Here is a 27,424-nt window from a genome sequence, read left to right as displayed (position 1 = left end):
GTTTGCTTGTTTTTAAGAAATCAAACCGAGAAAAGGTTTTGGGAAAGAGGGTCTGCAGAAGCATCGCGCACATGAACTCTGAGCTCACTGTGTGTGTGTGTGTGTGTGTGTGTGTGTGTGTGTGTGTGTGTGTGTGTGTATTGTGCGGGTGTGTTTCCTCCCCACAGATAGAGACCCCCCTCTCACAATGACCTCAGCTGGAGGAAACGGGCTAACGCAGGAAGGCCGCAGCTCGGCGGCGTACAATAGCTCATCACATGTGCTGTGCATTGATTCTGCTGCGGAGCACGCCGCCTCGCAGGAGGAAGTGCTCATTGTTGTGAACGAGCCTTTTCTCTTTTTCCCTGGCGGAGGGACAATGGAGGGAGGAGGGGGAGGACGGGGGATATAGGAGCGGGAGGAAAGCATTTTTATTTATTCTTTGAAAAAAAAGCGAGAAAAACTGTTGTTGTTTGTCCGCTCGAGTGGTAAAGAGTAACTGAGTACATTTAGTATTGAAGTGCAGTTTTAAGGTATTTGTATTTAAGTTTCTTCTCCTCCGGAGGCAAATATTGTACTTTTTGCTTCACAACATTTATTTGTAACTTCAGTTACTTTGCAAATGAAGATTTCACATTTAAAAAGATCAGAAGTTTATAAAGCTTGATTTTTTGCCTCAAATGTTTCCCCTCCTGAGATATGATTTTGGCCAGAAAAATGTTTATGCAGAACATGACGTGACCTTTGACCTTGACATTGGTGTGAAATTTTGCCAAAATCAGCAAATGGATTCTGGAGTTATGGCCAAAAACATACTTTGTGAAGTCACAGTGACCTTTGACTTCCAAATTTGAATTAGTTCATTCTTAAATCCAAGCGGACGTTTGTGCCAAATTTTGTCTAAAATTTAAGGCATTAATGAGATGTCGTATTCACAAGAATGAGACAGCAAAGGTCAGTTACTTTGACCTTTAACCATCAAAATATTATCAGTTCATGGTTAACTCAAAGTGGACATTTGTGCCACAAGGAGTTTGTGAGATATCGCAATCACAAGAAAGAATATGGACTCAAGGTTGTAGTTACCTTGACTTTTGACCAACAACCATCAACTAATTCTTACGTCTAAGTGGATGTTTGTGCTAAATTTGAGGAAATTTCCTCGAAGTGTTCTTAAGATATCAAGCTCACAAGAATGAGATAGGTGAGGTCACAGTCACCTTGATATTTGACATTTGACCATCAAAAACGTATCATTTCATCACTGACTCCAAGTTTGTGCCAAATTTGAAGAAATTCTACTGAGCTGTTCTTAAGATGTTGCATTCACAAGAATTTAGACAGACAAGGTCACAGCGACCTTGACCTCTGACTTATGACCACCAAAATCAGAACAGTTTATCACTCAATCCAGGTGGCTGTTTGTGCCAAATTGGAAGAATTTCCTTCAAAGCGTTCTTGAGATACAACTTGAAAACATAATATAACATAATAAATATATATTTTTCTATATTACATTTGTATTTTTTTACATTGTTGCATTGGTACTTTTATGCAGTGAAATATCCAAATATTTCTTCCACCAGCATGTGGGTCAAAATGTCAGAAATAATGAAATAAAGACGGTGAGAGAGACAACAGAGCGCTCATTTTTCATTGGTCAGACAAACGTTTGAAGACTTCCAAGAGGTTAAAAATATTTCAGATGTGATCCGACTGCAGAGAAACAGCAGGAGGAGGAAAGAGACGTGCAGCCCCAGAAATAGTAAAATAAACAAGTCGGAAAAAAAAGTATATTTTGTGTTATCTCTCTGATTGTGCTCCACAGAGACAGGAAACAGCGCCGTTACACACAGGAAATGGGCCAATGGCAGAGATAAGGCGGTAAAAACGCCCCCGGAAATCAAAACAGGGCAACAGAAAGGACAAGAGTTAAAGAAATACTGTGTTTTCAGTTTCAAATACTTATTTGGAGTACTGGACGAAAACACAATTTCTACCTTTTTTTCAGTAGATTTGGTCAAGTTTGCACCCATACTTTACCTTTCAAGCGTTAATACCTCACTTTTAGCTTTCAAATTAGACTTTTTGGCTTAATTCTGAACAGATTTCATACAAATGTTTTAGAAAACAAAACAAGGCAAACACTCAGATATCTATATATATGAAATGCCAAAATTATTAAGAGCTTGTTATTTCCTTTCTTTTCTTGCAATTGCTATTGTTTATTCATATACAAATATATATATACAGTACATGTCCGACAGCCCGCTCAGCGCGCAAAAACACGCACTGACATGTCCAACAGCCCGCTCCAGCGTGCGGACATGTCTGACAGTCTCCAGCGTCGACATGTCCGACAGCATGCACCAGCGCAGACATGTCTGACAGTCCCCAGTGTGGACATGTCCAACAGCCCGCTCCAGCGCGTGGACATGTCCAACAGCCCGCTCCAGCGCATGGACATGTCCGACAGTCCCCAGCGCAGACATGTCCAACGGCAAACAAATTTGTTCAGAGTTCAAAGATTTAAATGCTTGTGTAAACTAAAAACAGAGGACTAAGACAAGAACTAAAAAAACTATCTAAAATATATGTACAAATATATGTACACAAAACTGAAAAAACACACCATATTTTTTAAAATGCTAAAAACTGATATAGTCAACGTCTTTCGGCTCAGGTCGCACTGAGTAGCTTTTTTCTTTGAGTAAAGTCTGACTCTGTGCTTGATGATCTAAATGTCACTGACAGGAGGAAAGAATATAGAATATACAGCAGCTCACTTTGAATTGGGTGAAATCTGTAAAAACGGTACAAAAAGTGCTCCGAAATATCTAAAATTGCCCAAAGCCAATTAAAAAGTAGCTAAATTTAGCAGAAAAGTGCCAAACGTGGCGACGCAGCGCTGCAGAACAGACGTCCTTTCAGCAGGAACTGACACAAACCTAAAGAACAAATAACAACAGCCGATAACGTCACTTTGTTTCTGTCAGGAAGCTGCGAGCATTAACCTGATTACTCTTTCTGCGTTTTAAGGTCAACAGGAACGTGCCCCGGGGCGACTTGTACCGGACCACCGCCTGCAGACGTCATATCGAAAAGCCCACTGACCTCCATGTTCACTGACATGTGCCGCTAACATGTTTAACACGTGTGATGGCGACAGTAGGTCAGAGGGAATCGATTCTTCAGCCTGTCGGAAAATACTGGACTAAAAACAAACACCAGCAGATGACGGATGAAATCAGATCTTTTACTAAAGTAAAAGCTCTAATACGACTAAAAATGATTTAAAAAAAAAACCCAAATCATCTCTGTTCGAGGTTAGAGTCGGGCGTGAGGTCTCCTGTTAGTTAAATGTTGGCGTTAAAGCAAATATCCAGGTAAAAAAAAAAAAAAATTTTAAGTTACGGTTTTGCTAGCTTTACCGACAGGTGACGAGGCGACTCGACTTCATCACAAACGTCGAGTATAAATTGTCACATTGTTTTTTAAGACAAAATATAAGCCCCAAAGGATTCAGCTTTTTATTTATTTTATTAAAAAAATACTTTATTTAATTTATTTTAACAGAACTTTACTTTATAACAATATTTTTAATTTTATAAAAGTATTTTATTCAATGTTATTATAACAGGTATTTATCTAACTTTATTATAACATTTTATTACATTTATTATGATATTATTTTAAATAACTATTATAATAGTACTTTATTTAATTTTATTTTAACTGTATTTTATTTCACTTAATTAGAACAGTACTTCATTATTGCAACAGTGCTTTCACTTTATTATAACTTTATTTATTATAAAAGCCCTTATCATGTAACTTTATAACAGTACTTTATTTAACTTTATTATAACAGCATTTTATTAAAATGTATTATATTGTTTTGAATAACTTTATCATCACAGTACTTTATTCAACTTTATTATAACAGTAACACATTTGACATTTATTATTTGGCAGTATCTAGTTTATGTAACTTTATTGTAACTGTAGTTCATCTAATATTTTAGTATTTCTACAGTAGTTTTGAGGAGTTATCAAAATATCAATATATTTATCGGGTATCGTGATATAGCCTAAAATATCGAGGTATCGTGATAGAGCCTAAAATATTGCAATATTACTTTAAAGCCATATCGCCCGGCCCTGCGTTCAGCTCATGTATTTTTTGGCATCTGATTGGTATAAACATAGTTTTGTGTTTTGGGCTGTTGTAGTTGCAGCCCTGGTTACAGCTCCCGTCCTCCTAAATAAATAAACGGGGGTCTGAGTCCTCGCAGGATGGCGGAGCTGCGATGGCGTGGTGAATGTGTCACGTCCGCAGTTTGTTCAAACAGGTGCACTGAGTCACCAGAGGAAGAGGAGGCTCGCCGGACATTAAAGGCTCAGAAACACAGAACTTGTCTCACACTTATCTGTGCAGGCTGATGACTTTCTAGAGCTGGGATTTCCTGCAGCGTGAGTCAACGGCTCGTTAAAGCCGTAATGTTTCACTGTGATGCACGCTGCTGTCATCATCCTTTGTCGAGCACAGGCTTTGATCATCACCTGGTATTTATGTGTTTTTATATGCAGACAGGAATGCAGTTATGTGTAAATATGACGTCTGTTTGTATGAATATATCTGACGATGTGAGTACATTCATGTTTTGTATAAGAATAGTTAACTCTGTATTAAGAGACATTAAGACATCATTTATTACCCTTCACCAGCATTTAACCTCTGAAACCTAAAAAAAAGAAGAAAAAAAAAGAGTTTTAATTTCTTTTTGAGAACATAGAAAAACAATGAGAAACTTGGCAAGAAATGTCCAACAAATTACAGTTAGACATGATTAAAAAAGACGAGGGAAAAATATCCATAAAACTTTATTATAATTCTCTTATTTATTTAAAATTATGTGAAAGAAAATTATACTTTTTAGCAATTTCTTGAGGTTATTTTCTTTTATGTTTAATTTTTGCTTTTTGGTTGTTTTTTTACTTTATTATAAAAGCACTTTATTTAAATTATTTAACTTTAAATTATAAGAGTATTTTATTAGAATTTATTATGACAGTACATTATATGACTTTATTATAAAATTATTTATTTACTTGACTTAATTTTTTACTTTCTTTTTTATTCATTTGCTTATTTTCTTTCTTCTTTTCTTATTTTCTTGTAAGCTTTTACTAATTTCTTGCAAATTTTTTTGGGTCACGTCTGGTGAAGACTACATACACACAGAAGGGTTAACGTCTCTGCACTGTGAGTGCACACTTTTACTTTTGCGTAGCACACAGAGAGAAAGTCTCTGACACATCTGAGATAAAAAGAAACGCATTAACAGTGAGTCACTTTCAGCACATCAGCGAATAAAGACTCACAAACAGTAAAGCTGAGCGTCGCTCTCAAACTGCTCACAGACACAGTTTCCTTTATACGAATCCACACAATACAGATCACAGAGGTCACACACACACACACACACACACACACACACACACACACACACACACACATTATATCATAAACACCTAAAACCAGCATTAAAGGCATTTCTGAACCAAACCGCCGGCCCGTGTGCCAAATATTGCTACCGGACAAACGCACGACTCAACCACATGCCAAGGCCTCGCGCCTCGGCGACCGCCAAAACACCGCGGCAGGTGACATTTCATTGTGGATAATAAAAGGAGCTGATGTGGAAAAGAGGAGGAGAATATTCCCGGCGGCTCGCGTAACAATGGAGTCGAAGGGAAGTGATAAGAAGCAGGACATCCTAACACTGCTGAATCTCAGCCCCCGATCCCCCACGCCGCCGCTGCAGCCGTCAGTCACCAACAGCCCACAAAAACAGCCAGAAACCACTGCGCGCTGCATCTCACACACTCTTTCTGCTTTAGTTTTGGATAATTTTGTTCATGCATGTGGCAGAAATTTTGGCAAGATTGTGTATTTTTGGTAGTCTTAGAATTTCCGGCTCAGCTGCTACAACAAGTGAAAAAAAAAAATCAACTTTGCATGTAATATATTGAAAATAATTCAGTTTTTTTTGTGCTTTTTTTTTTGTTGTTGGTTGTTTTGCCTGTTTTTTTGTAGTTATTGTGTGTCTCTTTGCAGTAACTTTATGTCTCTTTGTAGTCATTTTGTGTCACTGAGGTATCTGTCTAATTGACATTATTTGTCTCTCTTTAAAATTATTTTGTGTCTCTTTGACGTTGTTTTGTCTCACTGAGGTATTAGCGTGACTTCATGAGGTCATTTGTGTCTCTTTGTAGTCATGTTGTGTCTCTTTGTAGTCATTGTGTGTCTCACTGTAGCTGTCCTGTGACTGACGTATTTGTGTGTGTTATTGAGATAATTTATGTCTCTTTAAAATAATGTTGTGTCTCTTTGTAGTCGTTTTGTGTATTGTTTTAGTCATTTTGTGTCACTTTGTGCTTGTTCTTTGTCTCCGTCATCATTTTGTGTCTCTTTTTAGCCCTTTTTTGTCTGTACTCGTTTTGTGTCTCTTTTCGTTATTTCGTATGTCTCTGTAATTGTTATGTGTCTCTTTGTTGTCATTTTGTGTCTCTTTGTGATCGTTTTGTATCTTTTTGTGGTTTGTTTTCTCTGTTTTTGTAGTTTTGTGTCTCTTTGCAGTTACTTTGCATCTCTTTGTGGTCATTTTGAGTCTCCTTTCAGTCCGAATGTGTAAATTTGGGTGAAATTTTGCAGCTGGAGGCCAGCTGAATAAAGTCCAGTAGCGAGTGGAAATGAATTAAAGTAACATTACAGCTAAAGTCAGGCAGAGTATGAGGGATTGGCAGTAAAATGGAGTAGAGTTACTACGGACACACACACTGGTTAACGTGTAGAGACGGCTTCAGTTATAATTTTGTTTCAATAAAACCCAAAATGCTTCAATTCCTCCATTTCTTATATATATACATATACATTATAACCTATAGATGAATTTATGATGTTGAATAAATCTTTACTCAGTGTTTCTTTGTCGTAAAGTATGTGAACAGTTTTCTTTATGTAACTGTAAACACTCAGGACCAGGAAGCACCTGGAACAGTGAGTACACATGGACACATGGACACACACACACACACACACACACACACACAGTTATTTCGATCATCCTGACTGCGGTTAACATGATGTTTTTATGACCCAGTCACCTACAGCGATACGTGACATCACGACGCTGCTCTGCTCCACGTGCACGTCTTTGCACGCTCACGATTTAATGATGTTTCCAGACGCAGAGTTGATTGTGTGTGTGTTTTTTGTTTGGGTTTTTTCTGCAGGAATGTTGTTTGTCAGCAGGATGGCGTCCATGTTCGATCAGCACCTGCTGCCTCGAATATGAAAATCATTTTTATCATCTTTATTTTATCAACAAAGCTGCAGAAAAAAGGACAAATATTTACAGCCTCAGTTTGCTGCTGCTGGAGTCTTTAAAGACTTCATCTTTGCATTATGGCGCTCTTCCTCCACAACGTTTGTGTTTATCGGCCGTGGCGTCCCAATGAGTCAACACGCAACCCCCCCCCCCAAAAAATACCAGAGGTCTGATTCGGCCTCAGTCTCTCAGACGCATCGACTTCATGACTAAAACGGAGAGATTGAGAGTCATTAGAGAAGGTGTGGTCCAGCTCTTATCAACACGCATGACTTTCTCTGCAGTAAACGCCCACACACACACACACACACACACACACACACACACACACACACACACACACACACACACACACATACTGAAGCTCACACACTGACCTCCATACAGGACGCTATTTTCAGACTGACCAGATGCTGATAAAGACGTTTATATTTAACGAGATAAAACGTTTGAGAAGAAAATGTTTTTCATTTTAAGTTTCTGCAAACCAACAAAATGTTGCATTTGCACATTTGAATACGTTTCGATTTACAGCATTTCCTCTGTTAAACTTCAGTCTGAAGCTTTGTCTCTTTGTAGCTGTTGTGTGTCTCTTTGTAGCTGTTCTGTGTCTCTTTGTAGCTGTTGTGTGTCTCTTTGTAGCTGTTCTCTGTCTCTTTGTAGCTGTTGTGTGTCTCTCTGTAGTTGTTGTGTGTCTCTCTGTAGTTGTTTTGTGTCTCTCTGTAGTTGTTTTGTGTCTCTTTGTAGTTGTTTTGTGTCTTTTTGTAGTTGTGTGTCACTGAGGTATTTGTGTGTCTTACTGAGATAATTTGTGTCCCCTTAAAAATAATTTTGTTACTCTTCATAGTTTTGTCTCTGTAGTTGTTGTGTGTCTCTCTGTAGTTGTTTTGTGTCTCTCTGTAGTTGTTTTGTGCCTCTCTGTAGTTGTTGTGTGTCTCTCTCTGTGTGTCTTGTGTGTAGTTTTTTGTAGTTTGTGTGTCTCTCTGTAGTTGTTGTGTCTCTCTGTAGTTGTTGTGTGTCTTTTTGTAGTTGTGTGTCTCTCTGTAGTTGTTTTGTGTCTCTCTGTAGTTGTTTTGTATCACTGAGGTCTTTGTGGGTCTTGTTGAAATAATTTGCTGAGATAATTTGTGTCTCTTTAAAATAATTTTGTTACTCTTCATAGTTTTGTCTCTGTAGTTGTTTTGTGCTCTTTATAGTTACTTTGTGTCACTGAGGTATTTGAGTGTCTTATTACGATAATTTGTGTCTCTTTAAAATAATTGTGTTTTTTTTGTATTAATTTTGTGTCACTTTGTGTGTCTTATTGAGATCATTTGCATCTTTTTAAAATAGTTTCTGTCTCTTTGTAGTTGTTTTGTGTCTGTTTGTAGTCATTTTATGTCTCTTTGTAGCTTTTTGTCATTTGAGTATTTGTGAGTCAAAATGAGATAATTGTGTTTTTTAGTATAATTTGTGTCTCTATGCAGTAATTTGTGTCTCTTTGGGGTTTTGTCTTTTTGTGGTAACAAAATAAAGATGGTGAAAATGAAAAAAAATGATATCTAGTAAACATCAGCATGTTATTCTAAATCTCCGGAGAACACGTTTATCTATTTTTAAGTTTTCTCAGGTTTTTCATGTTCACAGTGAAGAAGCTGAGGAGGAATCACGCCGGCTGCATGCGACCTGACCTAAAGCTTGAACAGGAAGCAGTCACATATTTTTTTAAAATAACAGAGGGGGCCTGTAACGGCCCAGCATGCTTTGCTCCTGCTGCCTCTGTCATCACGGTGTACTTCTATAGGATGTGTGTTTTAGGTCGACTGAGGCTATTCGAGTCTCCGGTGAGTCCACTTACAGCACAAACACAAACAGAGAGTTGAGTTGATTTTTCAACAACAGTCGGAGCACAATGGAGCGATCAACACGGTCGCCTTCTGCTCTGTGTGGAGGGCATCCTGTAGGCCTCCCGAAAAAGCCCTCAAGATATCAGAGAGAAAGTGATGTTGTACTGGGACACAGAAAAAAAACTGCAGTCGTCTGCAGATAAGTAAATATACGTGTGTGCCTCGATGTAAAAACTACAAAGTTGAGAAAAGTCCAAATTTCAGAGACATGAAACTAAAGCTTTCGGTCGGATTTGAACCTGCAGGATGTGGATTTCACGTGGCGTTATTCTCCTCAGACCACCAGGCCAACAGGAAATGCCCATATCCTCCCCGCAACATCTGACTCTTTATAGTCGGCATCCAGATCTCTGTTTACTTTGAGCCAGTGATACTCAACTGAAGGCCCGCGGGCCAAATATGGACCCCCATAGGGCGCCTGGCGGCCCCCCCAATGATTTTCTAATTGACTAAAAAAAAAGTGATATATACTGTGAACTGTTTTTGTACTTTTAGTCTCCATAAGGTGTCAGAGTGCATAAAATAACGTCAAAGTAGAGCTCAAAAAAAGTGCCAGTGGAGGATCCTCCACACCCCCGACAGAGGTCCTAGATAAGACCTTAATGTCCTAAAATCCTAGAAAAGTTCTAAAATCTGAGAAATGTCCTCAAATCCTACAAAACTTTCTCAAGTCTTATAAACGTCCTAAAATTCAAGAAATGTCCTAAAATCCGAGACACATTCTATAATCTGAGAAATGTCCTAAAAAACCTTTAAACGTCCTAAAATCCCAGAAACATCCTAAATCCTAGAAACGTCCTTAATTCCAAGAAACGTCCTTAAATCCTAGAAATTACCTAAAATCCGAGAAATGTCCTAAAATGCTGGAGATGTCCTATAATGCTAAAGCTGCCTAAAATCAGAGAAATGTCCTCAAATCCTACAAACTTCCATTAGTCCTAGAAGTGTCCTAAAATCCTAGAAACATCCTAGAACCGAAGAAATTTCCAGAAATCCTATAAACGTCCGAAAATTCAAGAAATGTCCTATAATCTGAAAAACATCCTAAATTCCTAAAAATATCCTAAAATCCTGCAAACATCCTACAACCCTAGAAGCGCCCTAAAATCCCAGAAATGTCCTGAAAACCCAGAAATATCCTTAAATCTGAGAAACATCCTAAAATCTTAGTAACATTCTAATATCCGACAAATGTCCTAAAATCCTAGAAAAGTCCTAAGATCTAAACACAAAAACAAAAAAAACGTCCTAAAATCCTAGAAATGTACTAAAATCTGAGAAATGTTGTAAAACTCTAGAAATGTCCTAAAATCCTACAAACATGTACAGAGCTGCTGTCTCTGGCCCCTGGCCTTGTGTAATTTTTCAAATGCGTCCCCGAGCAAAGCCAGCTGAGTGTCTCTGCTGTGAGTTTTATATTTTTATTGGCTCGATTTATAAGTCAGAAACCTGACAAACTCCCTCTCCTCCTCCTCCTCCTCCTCCTCCTCCCTCAAGACTGTGAATTACAGGAAGAGCCCACACATCTGGTGCGCTCCAGTCCAAACTGGTAAACAGCCTCTAACACCAGTGCGTAAACGTGCACGCGCAAATGTGTGTGCGTTTGTGTGTCTGTCTGGGATGCTGCTGCTGCCTCCCTCTCCTCGTTGGCTGAAACAGGGATGCCTCTGAGCGCTGATAGGCTGAAAGTTTCTCGGTGGCGTTTTCGGCGGAGGCGCAGCATCAGCGTCCCATAAATGTAAAGCCTCAGAGCGCACGCACTCAGTGACCACAGGCGACACTGAGCGCGCGCAGAGCCTCGAGCCCACACAGCTGAGAGGAGAAACTTTTGCAGAAGACGCCTTAATTCTCACATCAGGAGTATTTGAACGCCGCCATGCTCGCTGCTTGTCTGGAGTTCCTCGGCTTGGCGCTGTGCGTCATCGGCTCGCTGCTCGTGATGGTCGCGTGCGGGTTGCCCACGTGGAAGGTGACCGCGTTCATCGACTCCAACATCGTGGTGGCGCAGACCATCTGGGACGGCCTGTGGATGTCGTGCGTGGTGCAGAGCACGGGCCAGATGCAGTGCAAAGTCCACGACTCGGTGCTGGCCCTGGCGCAGGACCTGCAGACGGCTCGCGCGCTCACGATCGTCTCCGCCGTGCTGGGGGTGGTCGCGCTCTCGGTGACGGTGGCCGGGGCGCAGTGCACCAACTGCATCAAGGACGAAGTGGTGAAGGCGCGGGTGGTGAACGCCGGGGGGGTGATCTACATCATGAGCGGGCTCTTCGTGCTCGTGCCGCTCTGCTGGATGGCCAACAACATCATCGTGGACTTCCACGACCCGCTGGTGCCGCCGTCCAAGAAACGCGAGATCGGGGCGGCAATCTACATCGGCTGGGCGGCCACCGCGCTGCTGCTGCTGGGGGGGACCCTGCTCTGCTGCTCCTTCTCCCAGGGGGTCCGGGGCGCGTACCCCATCAAATACGCGCCCACCAAGACGATCACATCCAACGGAGGGACTGACAAGAAGTACTATGTATAAACTGCTATTCAAACAGACTTTGGGTTTTGGGACATTTGGGACTTTTGCTGTGAAAGTTTGAAATGTTGTGGGGCCAAAAAGACGCTGAGCATGTTCATACTGCAGAGTAAGGTTGCAAAGGTATGAGACTTAAATGATAACTGTCACAGAAAATATCGCGATGTCACGGTATTACAGAATAATTATTACAATCCGTTCAAATGACCTTTTAAAAAAACCTTTGAAACCTGAGCATATTAGTTTGATTTCTTTAAAAAAAAAAAAAAAAAGAAAAGAAAAAAACAAGGAGAAAAGGCAACAAACAAGTTCAAAAGACATGGCAAAAATTTGCGCCCAAAAAAATTATTATATGTAATTAGAATGTAATATTTCTTGTAATATTTTATTATATATGTTCTTGGCATTTTAAATGCAAAATTATTACAATCATCCAAATTCTGGACATTCCCCCCTTTTTTAAAAAAAGTAAGTTTTATGTAATTATGTCATCAAATTTCACCAATTTCTTTGAATTTATTGGAGATTTTTTCCGCCATGTTTTAGAAAGAAATCAGATCAGTCTGCAAAGGGTTAAATAGGTTGTGAAAGAATGAATGGAGCACAAGAAAACTGAAAGTTGACCCCATCTATTTCAGAAACATGGGAAAAACGGCAACGAGAAACTGACCCAGATACGGAAATGACCCAGAAATTAGTACAAGAATTTACCTGAAAATGAGCAAAAATACATTTTAAAAAATCCAAGCAATAAAGATTTTTCCTGAAAATTATCAAAAAATAAATTTGAAAAAATCCAGGCAAACAAAAAACAAATGGAAAAGTTAAAAAAAGACAAAAACAAGGGGAAAACTTCTTAAAATTATAATTCTGTAATATGATCATATAAAATATATATCTTACAATGTTATTTTAATTTTTATTATTATTTAAAAAATCTAAAATAATTTTAAATATATCATATCTGGGAATTTTTCATCTTTTTTTCCCAATTCTAAATCTACAGATTTCTTGCAATTTGCTGGATTTTTTTTGCCGAGTTACTCATTGCTTTTTAATGTTATGTTTTTTAAATAAAGTCTTGCTCAGGGTTCAAAGGTTTAAATACTTGTTAAAGGCATCTGAATGCAGCACAAAATATGTGATGATTTAGGTTTTAAAGGGTTAAAGGAATGAAAACATTCTGCATCCATTTGCATTTTTCAGTATTTTAGATAAGTAAACAGTATGATCTCGTCAGTTTATCTCAAAAGTGGTATATCGCTGCAGCCTGAACACAAAGTGGAGCTTATAAAGACATGATGAGCACGCTGTGGCAGTAAACATTGTGCATGAAAATGTGCAAAATGGTCATTTTTCAGGCTGCTGGAGCTCATTTTTGCTCGTAGTGAGTTTTCATCTGTTTGTAAAGCATCAAAAGGCCACTTTAAGTGTTTAAAGGCTGATTGAAGTCTGGAAAAATGTTTTATCACAAGGTTGCAATCATGCAATTGTGCAGGTTGGTGTGGCCTCTGATTGGCTGCAGGTCTTCATTGTTTATAGTGTTTTCCCCTCCCAGTGGACTCATTCAGTGCACTGGTTCAGAGACTGGTTCCCACAGTGAACGTGCAGCAGGCAGTGAAGCCTTTCCACACCGATGAGCACGCGTGTTGTGATCAAAGAGGGCGGATTTGCATTTCAATATGTACAGTGTTTTCTATTTTCTGTCATTATTTTGTAGACTTTTTAATACTTTTTCTAATAAAGAAAAAAAAGCCATTTACGTGTTTGTGCTTGTCATTTTAAGTCTGTCTTATCTGATATTTAAACATATATGCATGTATATGCATACATATATGCATGTCATCATTTATTTTGATAAAAAGGTCGAATGTGCACAAAAATGTGCCAAATCTCACTTGTATAACGAGGACAAAGGCCAGTAAAAACACATCATGTTCTCACACGTGCACTTTGTTTGTATTTGCAATAAAGGAAACAAACAAGAGCCAGAAAATGACGTCAAAATAATCAAGCCTGGGCTCACACACACCCCGGCGCAGCGCTAAACGACCTGGCTGGTTTGGAACAATGCGCCCAGCAGACTATCATGATGATTAGCACAATCAGCAGGGTGCAACTCCAGCGTCAGGAAGCTTGGCCCAGATCTGGACCAGCGGAGCAATCAGTGCCCTCACGTGGATAAACAAGACGAAGAAGAAGAAGAAGAAGAGGAGCGTGCAACACAAACACAATCAGGAACACGCACACAAAGAAGGTGGTGAGTCACACACAATCACAGCGAGGGCGATCCGCGGGAGTTTCTCACGAAGGGCAAAGTAACCGAGTACATTCACTCCAATACTGTCATCATTATTTTAAACAACTTGTACTTCGGTTTAGAGGTTCCCAACCGGTGCAGCCACGGGGTCCAGATTTCTCCCACATCAGAGAAATGTTTCATATTCAATTTTAGATTTTTCACAAAATGTAAATAGTACATGGACTTAAAACAGAATGAAATCAAACTTATTGCAAGAATTAAACACAAAACAAAGGGTGTTTCGAGGATTTTAGGACAAAATTAGCCAAACATTTTTAAAAGATTAAAAAAAAAGGGAGAAAAAAAAATCTCCCCAAAAATAAAAATAATCACAAAAATAATAAAATCACAAAAACAAATTAAAGGGGGGAAAATCTCAAAAAAATTACTATAAACAAACAAATTTTCTTTAAAATTAACTAAACACTTTAAGAGGTTGTAAACAAAAAAGAAAATCAGCAAAAAAAAAAAAAATTCAGAGAAAAAGAAAATCGCCAAAAACCCAATAAATTACACCAAAAATAAAAATAAAAATCTTTGCCAAAAAATTGTTTAAAAATCAATCAATCAGAAAAAAATCTCCATAAATTTTAATATTAAACAAACTGTCAACAACTTTGAAAGGAAACAAGCCTTCCTAACCTGCAGGCAGTTTTATTTATTTATTTTGGTGATTTTTTTCCCCTCAGAAGTCTGGGCAGCCAATCCGTCTGATTTTAACTAATTACATTTTATTTTGCAATATGTTTTACATCATTCTGTTTCATGCACACGTCCTTTTCAGCTTTTGTGAAATAAAATCTGGACCCCGCGGCTGCACCTCTTAGGAACCACTTATTACGTAATAAGGTGACTTATGGGAAAAACAACTTTTGAAATTGCTCCAGTACTGAGAGAGACCGCTGCCGCTGTTTTTTTAAGCTGACCCGAACACGTACGCTTTAATGATGATTAATGATGAACTGTAAACCAGAGTTCAACGTCTCTGGCAACAACGCTGCTGTTGGCTCTATTGTTTGTCATTTCCAGTAAATATCACAATATAAAACATGTGTTTTCTGTTATAAACAGCACAAACGTAGGAGGACAGCAAGTTCTCATGTCTTCACATCTTGAAGTGGTCATTTCTTAAGTATGATCCCCGCTGCACAATTAATATCTTCCATAGTTCAATCACACAATGTTACGAAAAGTGCATGTTTGATGGAGTCAGTGAGGACAGAGAGACGTCTGCTGTGAGAACACGGTTCACTCTGCATATCTGCAGGGGGGAAATATTTTTACCAAAAATTATAAGATTTAAATATGTCGTCGAGCCCGCAGGTTTGAAAGATGCGTTTTCTTTTTAAAAAAAAAAAAGTGTGGATTTTTTTCTATTTAGTTTTTTGGATGTTATTTTTTCTTTAAAACTTTTGTTGAATTTTAAAAATATTTCGCTTTTTTTTCTTTAAAATGTTTGGGCTTTTTTTCTGTTAGAATTTTTGGTAATTTTTTTCATTTAAAACTTTTTGGACATGATTTTCTTCCTATACAGTTTTGGGTAATTTTTTAAAATATTTGGTAATTTCCTTTTTCTCTAAAAAAATATGACTTTTTAAATATGCAATAAATAAATGCATGCAATAAATTACAACAAAATAGTTATATGTCTATGAAAGAAAAAAAATCGGCAAAAGTTTGTGCAAATCACAAAAGTATGTTAAACAAAAATAGACATTTTAATAGAAAAAATATCACCAGAAGTCTATAAAAATCAAAAAATTGAATGTAAAAAATAATAATAAATAATATCAAAAATTTTAAATCACCACAAATTTTAAAGGAAAACAAACAAACTATAAAAAAAAAAATCCCTCCATAATTAAATGCCCTCCAAACCTGCGAGACATCTTTTATTTATTTATTTTTTTAAAGATACTTTTCTGGTCATTTTCTTGACACCATTTATCAATTTCTTGCAGTTTGCAGGACATTTCATGCCGAGTTATTAATTGTCTTTTTCCCATGTTTTTGAAAGAAATAAAACCAATTTGCTCATTTCAGAGGTTGAAATGCTTGTGAATGCTTTCACAATATTGCTCTATGAAACCACACAAATTTTATTTGTTTCAAATTTTAATGTTGAAGTAAATTCCATAATTTCTATTTGACAAGTCCTGTCGTTATGTTTTTATCATCATCTGCACACAATAAATTACAATAAAATATGTACACGTTATTGAGGCACAAGAGGTCTGTGAAATCAACTAAGCTCACGCAGCCTCTTTCAGATTTAACCCCAAACTGCTTCGACGTTCAGGCCAACAGACTTTATACGCTACAATCATTCAAGTATAAACTCTAACTGCCATCCAGAACATTAAATCAGCAAAACCGAAGCCCAAAGACCGTGCACGTTCTGAGGATGAGTGTGATGAATCTGCAGTATTTCATGCGATCCATGAATGTTGAATCTGTGTGAAACAGAAGTGGGTCAAAGCAACATGAAGGCACTCTGTCGCCCTCTGCTGGTTTAAACTGCTCACTATTTTAAAGGGTCAGTTCACCCAAAATTACAGCATGAAAACTCCTCCAGGATACTGTGCTCATGATTAGCTCTGATTACAAAATTTTACACGTCAACTGTGTATAAACTAACTCTGAGAAAACGTCTTCTTTCAAGATTAGTGTCACTAAATCAGTATCTGACCACACGTCTCCCCTTCTGTTCCTGAGGTATGACGCCGAGTAACAGACCGAAAACATGACGACGTCACAGTGAAGTTGACCTTTTGAATGTTAAACATCATCACTTTATCATTTTATCCTATTAGACATTTGGGTGTAATTTTGTGATAATTAGCGTATGAATTCTTAGCCAAAAACATGTTTTGTGAGGTCACAGTGCCCCTTATCCACCAAATTCTAATAAGTTCATTCTTTGAGTCCAGATCGACGTTTGTGCCACATTTAAAGAAATTTCCTAAAGGTATTCTTATACGAGAATGAGATGGCTGCAAGATCACAGTGACATTGACCTGTATTTCATGAAAATCGAATAGGTTAATCGTTGAGTCCAAGTGGACGTTTGTGCCAAATTTAGGTAGGTATTCTTGAGATATGAGATGTTTGTGCCAAATATAAAGAAATTTCTTAAAGGTGTTCTTGAGTTATCAGGCTCACAAGAATTAGACGGATGCAAGGTCAAACTAAACTTGACCTTTAACAAAATTCTAATTATTTCCATTTTAAGTCCAACTGGCCAAATTTGAAGAAATCCCCTCGAGGTGTTCTTAAGATATCATGCTGACAAGAATGAGACAGACGCGACGTCACAGTGACCTTTAACCACCAAGTTTTAATCAGTTCATACTTGACTCAAAGTGGACATTTGTGCCAAATATGAGTTTTCCCTCAAGGTGTTCTTGAGATGTTGACTTTGCGAGAATGAGAAAGATAAGGTCACAGTAACCTGGACCTTTGAATTATGACAACCAAAGCCTAATCGCTTCATTGTTAAGTCCAAGTGGATGTTTGTGCCAAATTTGAGGAAATTTCCTCAAGGTGTTCTTGAGATATTGCATTCACGAGAATCGAAGGGACGGATGAACGGACTATGTAGATAACAAAAGTATCTTTTGTTCTGCTGCATGAATACTTTTTTTCCACGGTACTTTTTGAGATATTACAATACAACAAACTGATAAATAAAGTTAAAGTTTAACCTGTAAGCTCCTGTAAGGTTGTGTTTAGTTTCCACTGTGTTTTTCAAACTTGAATATTTGGAGATATGTCACCAAAAAAGGCGACTTAGGACTAATGTCACATTTTTATCGGTTTTTTTGGAAGGCGAGTAGATGTCATTTTTGTGGCACGTAAAACATATATTTACATGTAATTACGATCAAATGTCATCATATTAATTAAAGATCGCCACCTGATGGTCAAAGTGGTTTCTTTTCCGTAAAGACAAGTTGTTTTTTTTTTTTAAATGTGAAAAAAAATAAAGAAATTTGTACCTCAAAACACACAAAAAAAGCATATCAAACCAAAACTGTGTAGCTCTGAATGCTAAAATATGTCCTTTAAAAAAATAAACACATACAGGTGAACTGATCCTTCAAACCAGCAGCGATCTGAAATCCTCTTAAGGCAGGAGAGACAAAGTTATTACGTTTTCAGCGTTAACACGAGACAATGCACTCGTAAAATCGTCTGGATTTCCCTTTATCGTCTCTGATCTAACTCCGATATAAAGACCTGCTGCCAAAACGAATAAAAGCTGCACCTGGGCTTGAACCGGCTCGTCTTTATGTCTTTATGGATGAGGTGATGTGTCCGTGTGGATTTATCTGACTCCAGATCTGAGATTATGTGTCCGTACTGAACCGAAGGCACTGACAGAGTGTGTTATGACTGGTATTCCTTCAGTAACTGGCCACCAATAACCAGTCTCTGGATCTCACTGGTGCCCTCGTAGATCTCTGTAATGCGAGCATCGCGGTAGTGCCTCTCGGCGGGCATGTCCGACACGTAACCCATCCCACCCAGAACCTGGATCGCCTGATTTTAAAGTGCAAACAAAAGAAATGTTTAAAATTTGTCTCGGAGGTTCATTTTCTGTGTGTTTATGTTCTGTTTTTGTTTTTTTACCTGGTGTGCGCAGAAGGTGGCGGCTTCAGATGCTGCGAGTTTGGCCATGGCTGCTTCCTGCAGGAAAACACAGGAGCTTTAAATGTTTGCTACACTGCAGAAATTAACCTTTTTTCTTTTTAAAATAAATTTTCTATTGTCTTTTTTTTTTTAACTTAACAGCAAGCAACCCAAAGACATCTCAGATTAAAAACAGGCCCTTTTCCCCCTGTTCTTTCCCCTCTGAGATGTCTTTATTTTAATTATTTAATTAATGTAATTTATTAATTTTTTTATTATTATTATTATAGTAGTAGTAGTAGCAGTAGCAGTAGCAGTAATAGTAATAATAATTTTAAAAAATTAAAAATAACAATAATTACCATAATTAAAATCAAAAGAAAATAAGGGGGAGAAACACATCTATATTATTATTAATATGAATAAAAAATAAAAATGAAAATAATTACCCCTAATAAAATAAAGAGAAAATAAAGGGAACAAACACCATGTATACCGCATATAATTATCATTATTGATGATGATAACACATTTTAAAAAAGACAATTACAATAATAAAATGAAGAGAAAATTAAGGTAAAAAAACAGCATCTTTACCTTAAAGGCAGATACACTCGTGCCGTCAGTCTTTCGAAGGGTAAAACAGTAAAAGTTTCACGTTGGCACTGCGTGACTGAGGGAGCTTTGTAACTTATCCACTGCTTTAAAATACGTCTCCCAGTGAGGAAAGGAGTTTGTCACATAGTTTGAAGCCAAATGAATTCAGGGACAGTGTTTAACATGGCAAGCTCAGTATGAAGAGGCTTAGATCTTTCGGTTATTTTTAGTGAAACATTTTTGCTAAATTTCGATGCAGTGTTACTCGAGAATCTTGACCTCTCAGACAGTTACAGATAAAAACGCTTTTGGCAGAGGCTGTGACCTCTCGCCGTCATACTTGATATATTTACTGCTGAGATCACACTCCCATTTCTTTTAAACGTTTTTAAATTCAGTGTTTACCTTGGTGAAGGGTTTCTTTGAGTCTCGAAGAAGTGAAGCCTTCCAGGTGAGCAGACGGGCGCTCTCTATTGCCACAGCCATGTCGGCCAGTTTGAACTGAACAAAGAGAAAAATACTCCGTTAGTGCCGCAGTGATTAGCTGTTTCATTTTTACAACCATGGTTTTTATTGTTCCCATGAGTTAAAAAATAACAGAACAAAAGAGAGCTGCATGTACATATGACAAAAAAAAAAAAAAAGAAGAAAAAATAAATCAATCGATAAATAATAAAAGAAAATAACAACAGTAAAAACAAAACCAACAAAAAAAGATTTCTCATATCATCTAAGTCATTCATGGAAAAAACAACCCTAAAAATAGTCCTGAAATATTCTGAAAGGTTTTTTCTGCTTTTCTTTGTTTTTTGTCATAAATTCAATATCTTTTCATTTCAGACAAAAAAAAATCATAACATCACCTTGGGCTCTAAGAAACAAGTAAAGCTTTTTAATTATATTCTGACTGCTTACTAAATCCAAGGGTACTCAAGAGAGAAAGTATATGACCCCACTTTAGATCCCACCCCGTCTCATAAACACAATATCTTGATTTTTTTGATTTTCTGAGCGGGACTCTGAGTTTGACGTCCACATAGCGGTTTAGATCATCTGAAAAAATTGTTTGTTCACAACCTGCCTGGTCACATTTTTTGCATTTTCAGCAACACCACAAAAAAAAACAAGTATGTTGTAACAAACCGTTTCCTTTTCCGTCTGCAGTTTACAGAGTTGTGTCTGAGCGACGGCAGGCGTCACGTTACCTGGATGGCCGGCAGCTTGCCGATGGGCGCTCCGAAAGCGGTGCGTTTGTGCGCGTAGTCTGCGGCGCAGTCCAGAGAGGCCTGAGCGATGCCGAGAGCCTGAGCCGCGATGCCGATCCGCCCGCTGTCCAGGGTTTGCTGCAGATAAAGTGTACATTTACCACACAGGAAAACAGGCAACGTGCTTACATGCACCGTTGTAACCCGACAAATCCACACATACAAGCTGCAGAAATCAGAAGTCTGCAAACAGGACAGGGTGTTTTTTTCCAACTATAGAAACTTTTTTAAACATCTAGAGGCAAGTGGGAGAGGAAAAAATGTAAAGATGGAACTGCATCTTCGCACCATTATTATGATATTTTTTTTTTTTATTTATTATTATTATTATTATTTATTTTATTAGAAAGGATCCCCGTTAGCCGATGCCAATCACATCAGCTAATCTTCCTGCGAGCCAAAATTTAATCATCATATTTACATCATCTTATCACATACACAGATACTACTTCATGTCACGAGGACAAGTACGGTATATTCACGAAGTTTCGGGAAATTCAGGAAATTTCAGTGCACGTAACTTGAGACAGAAAATATGTTGTGCAGGGCTTGTAAGTCTTTGGCACTGACTGCAAGACTCAGGCAGTTGAAACTTTTCACTTGGTCTCAAGTCAAATGTGCATTTTGTCCTGCAATGAAAAACTAAATTTATTCTGACTTATTCTGTTGCTGCGTGAAAAACACCAACAGTTCAGTCAATCCAAACTCTGCTCTGATTCTGAAGAGCGTTTAGTACTCCTACCGTTACAGAACCACTACTTAGAGCTTCGAAAAATGACTCAAATTACTGGAATAATTTATTACATATTATATCTATCAGGAATCAGAAATAGTTATTGATCACTATTTTTTATTGTTGCTCTGATATTAAGCATAGAGAATTAAAGTGAAATAGAAAATAAGAGGTATGTAAAAAGAAGGAAAACTCTAATCACCAAGTCAAATGGCAAATTTGTTTGTTCTTGAGGTATCACGTTCACAAGAACGAGACGTACGAACATACCAACGTACAGATGGGGAACCTGAAAACATAATGGTTTTGGCCACAGATATCGCTGGCATGGGTGCAGCAAAAATTGGTGCAGGTAAAAAAAAAATGTACTCAAAAAAAAAAATATTTTGAGCGCTACTCCCTCAGGTTACTTTATTTTGGACATCCATAAAGTCTTTTTTTTTTTATATATTCGGCTCTTATTTTGAAATGTAAAACCACCCTGTGTGTGCCAGTGAATGAAGTGCTTTAAAGTACCATGGCGATCTTGAATCCGGCTCCTCGGGGGCCCAGCATGTTGCCCAGCGGTATCCTGCAGTCCTCCAGGATGATGTTGGCGGTGGACGAGGCTTTGATGCCCAGCTTGTCCTCTTTCTTGCCCAGAGACAGCCCCGGGTGTGGCATCGGGATCAGGAAGGCGCTGATGCCCTGCAGGCGTTTAGAGGAAATGAAAAGCACAAAGGTGAGGGAGGATCGCCGAGGTATCGCTCAATAGAACAATCGACTCTTTATCTCTGAGTAAAAAGCGCCGCGTCATGCCTTGTGTTTGAGTTTCTTGTCCGTGGTGGCGAACACGATGGTGGCCGAGGCGTCCCAGCTGTTGGTGATCCACGCTTTGGTCCCGTTCAGCACCACTCGTCGTCCCTCCTGACGGGCCACCGTGGACGCCGCACCCGCATCGCTGCCGTTACCTGGAGGTTAAAATTACGTCGTGGATTTAAACCGGGTTTGGAAAAGACGTTCTAAAGCCACGTACGTGTGAGGTGTCATATTTACCCGGCTCGCTGAGGGAAGCAGCCCACCTTCTCTCCGGTGGTGAACGGCGTGATCCACTGCTCTTCTGCTCCTCTGTGCCGTCTTCAGAATCGGCCCGATGTAGAGAGACTGAGAGCAGAAGAGGAGAATAAACGCCTGCACCGACACGTCACACCTGTTACATTTTATCTATTTCATTTTTGCTCACATTATTCACAGACACCACCACGCCGGTGCTGGCGCAGCCTCTGCTGATCTCCTCCAGAGCCAGACTGTACGCCAGATAGTCCATCCCCGTCCCTCCCAGCTCCTCCGGGACCTCGATGGCCATCACCCCCATCGCCCCCAGCTCCTCAATCTGCAGGAGCACAGACGAAAAAAGTACGGAACGATAAAAAACGTTTCGTGGCATCTGTTTGTGGCGTGTTGATGGTTTGGGATGTTTTGATAATATGGTGCATCTTGTATTAATTATTTTAATCTTTATTAAAAAAAACTAAGTATTGCAATATTTTATGTGGTAATATTACAGACATACACGGACCCCAAGAACCGATTTTTATTTGATCAAAAAATGTAATATTAACCCTTTAAAACCTGAGCAAATCGGTTTTGATTTCTTTCAAAACAGGCAATTAGCGTCAAAAGAAGAAAAAGCTCAAAACTTTGCAAAAAAAAAAAAAAAGTGCATGAAAATGACCAGAAAATAAGTTAAAAAAACAAGCAAGGAAATGACCTGGAAAAATGGTCAAAAAAGACACTATATCCACAACATAATTTCAAATATGTAATTACAATAATTATATATCTTTCTTTTTCCTTCAACAATCTTCCCTGTCTTTTAAAACAATAATTTTCTAAATCTCCTGATCACATTTTCAGGACTTCAACCCTTTGAGGCGACGGCTGAAGATCCACTCTTTTGTAGATTTCTAAACTGTTTTTCCTCATAAGAAATCTCCTCGGTTCTTATCAATGCTCGCTAAACACGAGATTACAACAATAAAAACGGGATCAAATTTCAGCTCATGAGTCACATTAAACAATCATACGGCAGCTCTTTGTGTGTGTGTGTGTGTGTGTGTGTGTGTGTGTGTGTGTGTGTGTGTGTGTGTGTGTGTGTACCTGCTTGGCGGGGTAGGACTGGTCTTTGTCCAGTTTGGCAGCGATGGGCGCCAGTTCTCTGTCGGCGAAGTCTCTGCAGGTCTGTCTGAGGAGCTGATGAGTCTCTGGTAGCTCTGCCAGCTGAGACAAACTCCGACAGCCGGCGAGACACGAACTGAGCGCTGAGGGACAGAAAATAACACGAGGTCAACGATACCGATCACAGTTATTGATATTCACTCAGGCCCACTCTCCACCCCATGCATGGGAGTTGGCAGCCCCAGTGGGGAAAGGGTTAACAGAATTTTTAAATAACCCAACATGAGTAAGATTATTTTGTTAGAGGTTCTGATTGTTGGTTTTGGTTATTTTTCAATTAATTGCCCAGCACGACTCCTTAAAACAAATTGTTCCCATTCTTACATTTTATTACAACTTGGCCACGGATCCAGATAGGACGAAGTTTTGGGCCGGAGCCAGACCGCGGTCCGCCAGTTGGACATGCCTGGCTTACAGGTACATGTGATGAATCAGTAGTATGGGCGCTATTAACAGCCACCTCCGTGCGCATTGGTGACACAATGACAGGTGATTTGTCGGAAAACCTTGAGACAGTTTGTAAAACTGCTGCAGCGGGAGCGGACTGTTGGACATGTCCACGCTGGAGTGGGCTGTTGGACATTTCCGCGCTGGGGGTCTGGATGAGACACGGAGCGATGCGTCCTGGTGTTTCTAAATAATTCATCCAAAGTCTGATTAAAGCTGAAACTAACACAAAAGTCGTCTGTAGAGTCTAAAGAAGTCACTTTCACCTCTGCAGATGCGTCTGTTTCAGACACTTTGGTGCTGTGAGGAGAAGCTGCGCTCTGTTTGTCTGTCTCACTGCTGCTGTCGGACCATCAGCTGTTTGATCCGCCATGATGAAATGCTGTGGCTGTCAAACACTCAGCTGTTGTACAGTCAAAGTCCTTCACTGGATTTGGTTCTCTGCGGCTCTATCCTCATGATCATCGGCTGTTCGTGTTGTCTGAACACGGCTGGAATGTGTTCTATCAACATTCTATCGACTACGTCTCATATTTCAATCGAGGAAGTCATTTCGTATTTTTTTTCTGCTCTGGTTTTATCGCCCAGCCCTAGGTATATGAAAAAGAACACCCTAATAAGAAATTTTATAAAAAAGCAGAGATTTGCATTTTTTGTGTGCAGCTGTGACATAAAAGCTCAACATTTTCACCCTGAGTTTACCTTGATCCATCAAGTATATAATGATACACTTTTAATGTTATTTGGATGTCCTAAGTGATCACATAAAATCTTTAATGCGTGTCTACTGCAATTTTCCCTGCGTTAAACCACAGATTGACTGTACGAGTGAAACCGCAGCAAGAAAACTTCTAGCATCACAGAAAACAGAGCACACAGTGTGTCTCTACTACGACCAGATCTAGTTTGTTTCTTAGGTGATTTGACTCTTTAATTAACTGGTCTGAGACCCAGCTGCAGCTCCAGAGACGCCCACAGCGAGCCAGAGGTGACACAGGACGTTTTTATGGGTGTAATGATTCACAGAGTAAACGGTCAGATTTGATCTGTTATGACAGGGTCACACTTGAGTGTCAGGACAGTAAAAAACAAAAAAATAATAGAAAAAATTAAGCCACGATACAATATATGACAAAGCATCTAAACCTTTGGAATCAGGTTTGAAGTCTTTCAGAAACACGGGAAAAAAGTGACCTGAAAAAAAAAATTTCAAAGACAAAGAGAGGTCATTTAATTTATCTTATTTCAGTTTTCTTTCCTTTTTTGAGCTAATTTTTACTTTTTTGTTTTTGTTAGAACATTTTTTTTTAAAAAAAAAAACAAATTTTTGGGTAATTTCTCGCTAAGTTTCTCATTGCCTTCTTTCCATTTTTTAAAAACTGGAATCAAAAGGTTTCAAAAGGTTAAATAAGGTTTTGAATGCAGGACGTTTACTTATAGTGATTTATTTTTTACAGTGTAATTTCAGTACTTTTACTTGAATAAAAAGTATTAATACTTCTCCTAAACGCTAATAATTACCATGTAACATTTATATACATTCCTGTGGTCATTTTATTCTCTGTATTTTGTATTAACGGTTTATTTCGAGGTCTTTGAACGCAGCAGCAGCTCTGCGGTTAGCTTTCGGTTTTTTAGGTGAAAGGTTATCCTCATCATCAGTCACCTTCGCCTCAGTCTGACAGCTTATAAAAACCCTCAAACACGCAGAAACATCCTTTAAACTGTCTGACAACATCAAACATCCTCACTGACACCGACTCTGTTTTTGTTTTTAAAGTTATTTACCGGAGCTAGCAGGCTAACCTCTAACCGTATTTAGCCGGGGAGCTAACAGCAAGCTAACATGTTTACCGTTTAACTACAGCGCGTTTATAATGTCAGCAGCTAAACTGGTAAACGTTTATATTCACAAGTTATCAGTTATAGTGTTAAATAAGTTAATAATATAGTTTGCACAGCGTGTGTGCTGATGTAACAAGCTAAGCTAACTGTGTTTCCAGTATCTGTGCACACGCAGCTAACAGCTAAGAGCTAATAGCACTATTAGCATTGTGTTTCACGTCAAAGTTATGTTTTTGTAATATTATTATTATGTTTTTTCTGTTGGTGGACTCACCTCTTCTCGCTTTAAACAGTGCAGCCATGACTGTAAATGACTCCCTGCTGTCCGCTTCAGCTTCAGTCTGAGTACAGACACACTTTAGCAGAGCTGTTATGAAGCTGCTGCTGCCTTCACGCACCGTCCGAGACATTGGCTTCAATACCATTTTTTAAATTATTATTATCATTATTATTATTATTATTATTATTATTATTAGTAGTAGTAGTAGTAGTAGTAGTAGTAGTAGTAGTAGTATCATGGCAGTGGCAAACCTCAAATTTCAAAATTTTCCTTTGTTTTCATCTCATTTAGATAATTGTAATTGTTGTCATTTACTTATTCATTTGTATTCATTATTATTGTCATTATTATGCACTGCATTGAGAAAAAAAGGGATAAATACCCTTTAAAGAATATCATTCGTGGCCTTATTATTATTGTTAATACTATAAACAATAATTATAGATAGATATATATTTAGTAGAAGTTTTATTTACTTATGTTTTCATCTTACAGAACATTATTTTTACTTTGTGCTGTTATCCTCAAATTTACCTCTTATTCACAGTAATTTACTTATTTATCTTTTTTTTTATTACTATTATTTATTTATGTATTTATTTACCTCATTTCCAGGTAATTTTTTAGTACATTTCACTGATTTCTTGCTGAGTTTTGGGTCATTTCTAATTTTCTCAGGGTCCTTCAGGAAGTTCCACATGTCCCAAAGATATTCTAGTGATCACTGAGGAGGTCCTATTAACTACTATACTGTTGTCATCCTCTCAAAATAATTATTAGTTTCAGCATATTTCGAATTTGCCTTTTTGTTGTTGTTGATACAGTCAATTTTCGCCATGTAGCTACTATCAAAATACACCAAAACAAATGCAACTGAATTATTTCACAACTATCGAACATGGATTTAGGAACTTCCGAGGGTCAGTGAAGGCAGCCTGTGACCTAAATTAATTATTGTATATGTCAGGTATGAGCTCTTTCATTGAATTATTTATGTCTCCAAATTAATTTCTTTTTCAGTCCAAAAATATATATTAATGGAATTTAAAAAAAGCATCCTGGAATAATATATTGAATTTATAAGCTACAAAGGAACCTACAAATGTACATTATGCTTAGAGAAGTTACTCCACCTCCTGTTTCTTTTTGGTATAACAACCATGAAATAAAAATACCCAGTTTTTCATCGCTGTATTGGTACTTTTAATAAAGTAGAGGATCTATTTCACACCTCTGTTCAACTGTTTAGTTACCAAATTAAAAAGCAGCAAAGACTTTCAAAACTTCTGAAATTACTCAAATGTACATCTGAGGGTTTTTTTACTA

At 38.2% G+C, this 27,424-nt stretch overlaps 2 protein-coding genes across 2 annotated transcripts; one reads left to right on the top strand and one right to left on the bottom strand.

Annotated features, from left to right (window-relative positions):
- The first annotated feature begins 10,933 nt into the window (after positions 1-10,933).
- On the top strand, positions 10,934-12,535 carry LOC121959975 (claudin-5-like). Its single transcript, XM_042509545.1, has one exon. It carries the CDS (start codon positions 11,136-11,138, stop codon positions 11,781-11,783), a length of 648 nt encoding a protein of 215 aa, XP_042365479.1. The 5' UTR covers positions 10,934-11,135; the 3' UTR covers positions 11,784-12,535.
- Positions 12,536-17,419: 4,884 nt separating this feature from the next.
- acads (acyl-CoA dehydrogenase short chain) lies at positions 17,420-26,175 on the bottom strand. Its single transcript, XM_042509338.1, is given in 13 exon segments — positions 17,420-18,624; positions 18,715-18,771; positions 19,717-19,812; positions 20,517-20,654; positions 21,826-21,996; positions 22,108-22,259; positions 22,345-22,358; positions 22,360-22,405; positions 22,408-22,425; positions 22,428-22,452; positions 22,532-22,681; positions 23,449-23,609; positions 26,093-26,175. Coding segments are annotated over 13 exon segments (1,209 nt in total). The 5' UTR covers positions 26,121-26,175; the 3' UTR covers positions 17,420-18,471.
- Positions 26,176-27,424: the final 1,249 nt, after the last annotated feature.

This window comes from Plectropomus leopardus, chromosome 20, assembly GCF_008729295.1.
Source record: "Plectropomus leopardus isolate mb chromosome 20, YSFRI_Pleo_2.0, whole genome shotgun sequence".
Taxonomy (NCBI): domain Eukaryota; kingdom Metazoa; phylum Chordata; class Actinopteri; order Perciformes; family Serranidae; genus Plectropomus; species Plectropomus leopardus.
Note: the sequence above shows the minus strand (reverse complement) of the source record. Positions and strands in the feature narration are given on the sequence as shown.

Bases quoted from the DNA above. Each gene is read 5' to 3' on its own strand.
- LOC121959975 (XM_042509545.1), top strand. From the start codon at position 11,136: ATGCTCGCTGCTTGTCTGGAGTTCCTCGGCTTGGCGCTGTGCGTCATC.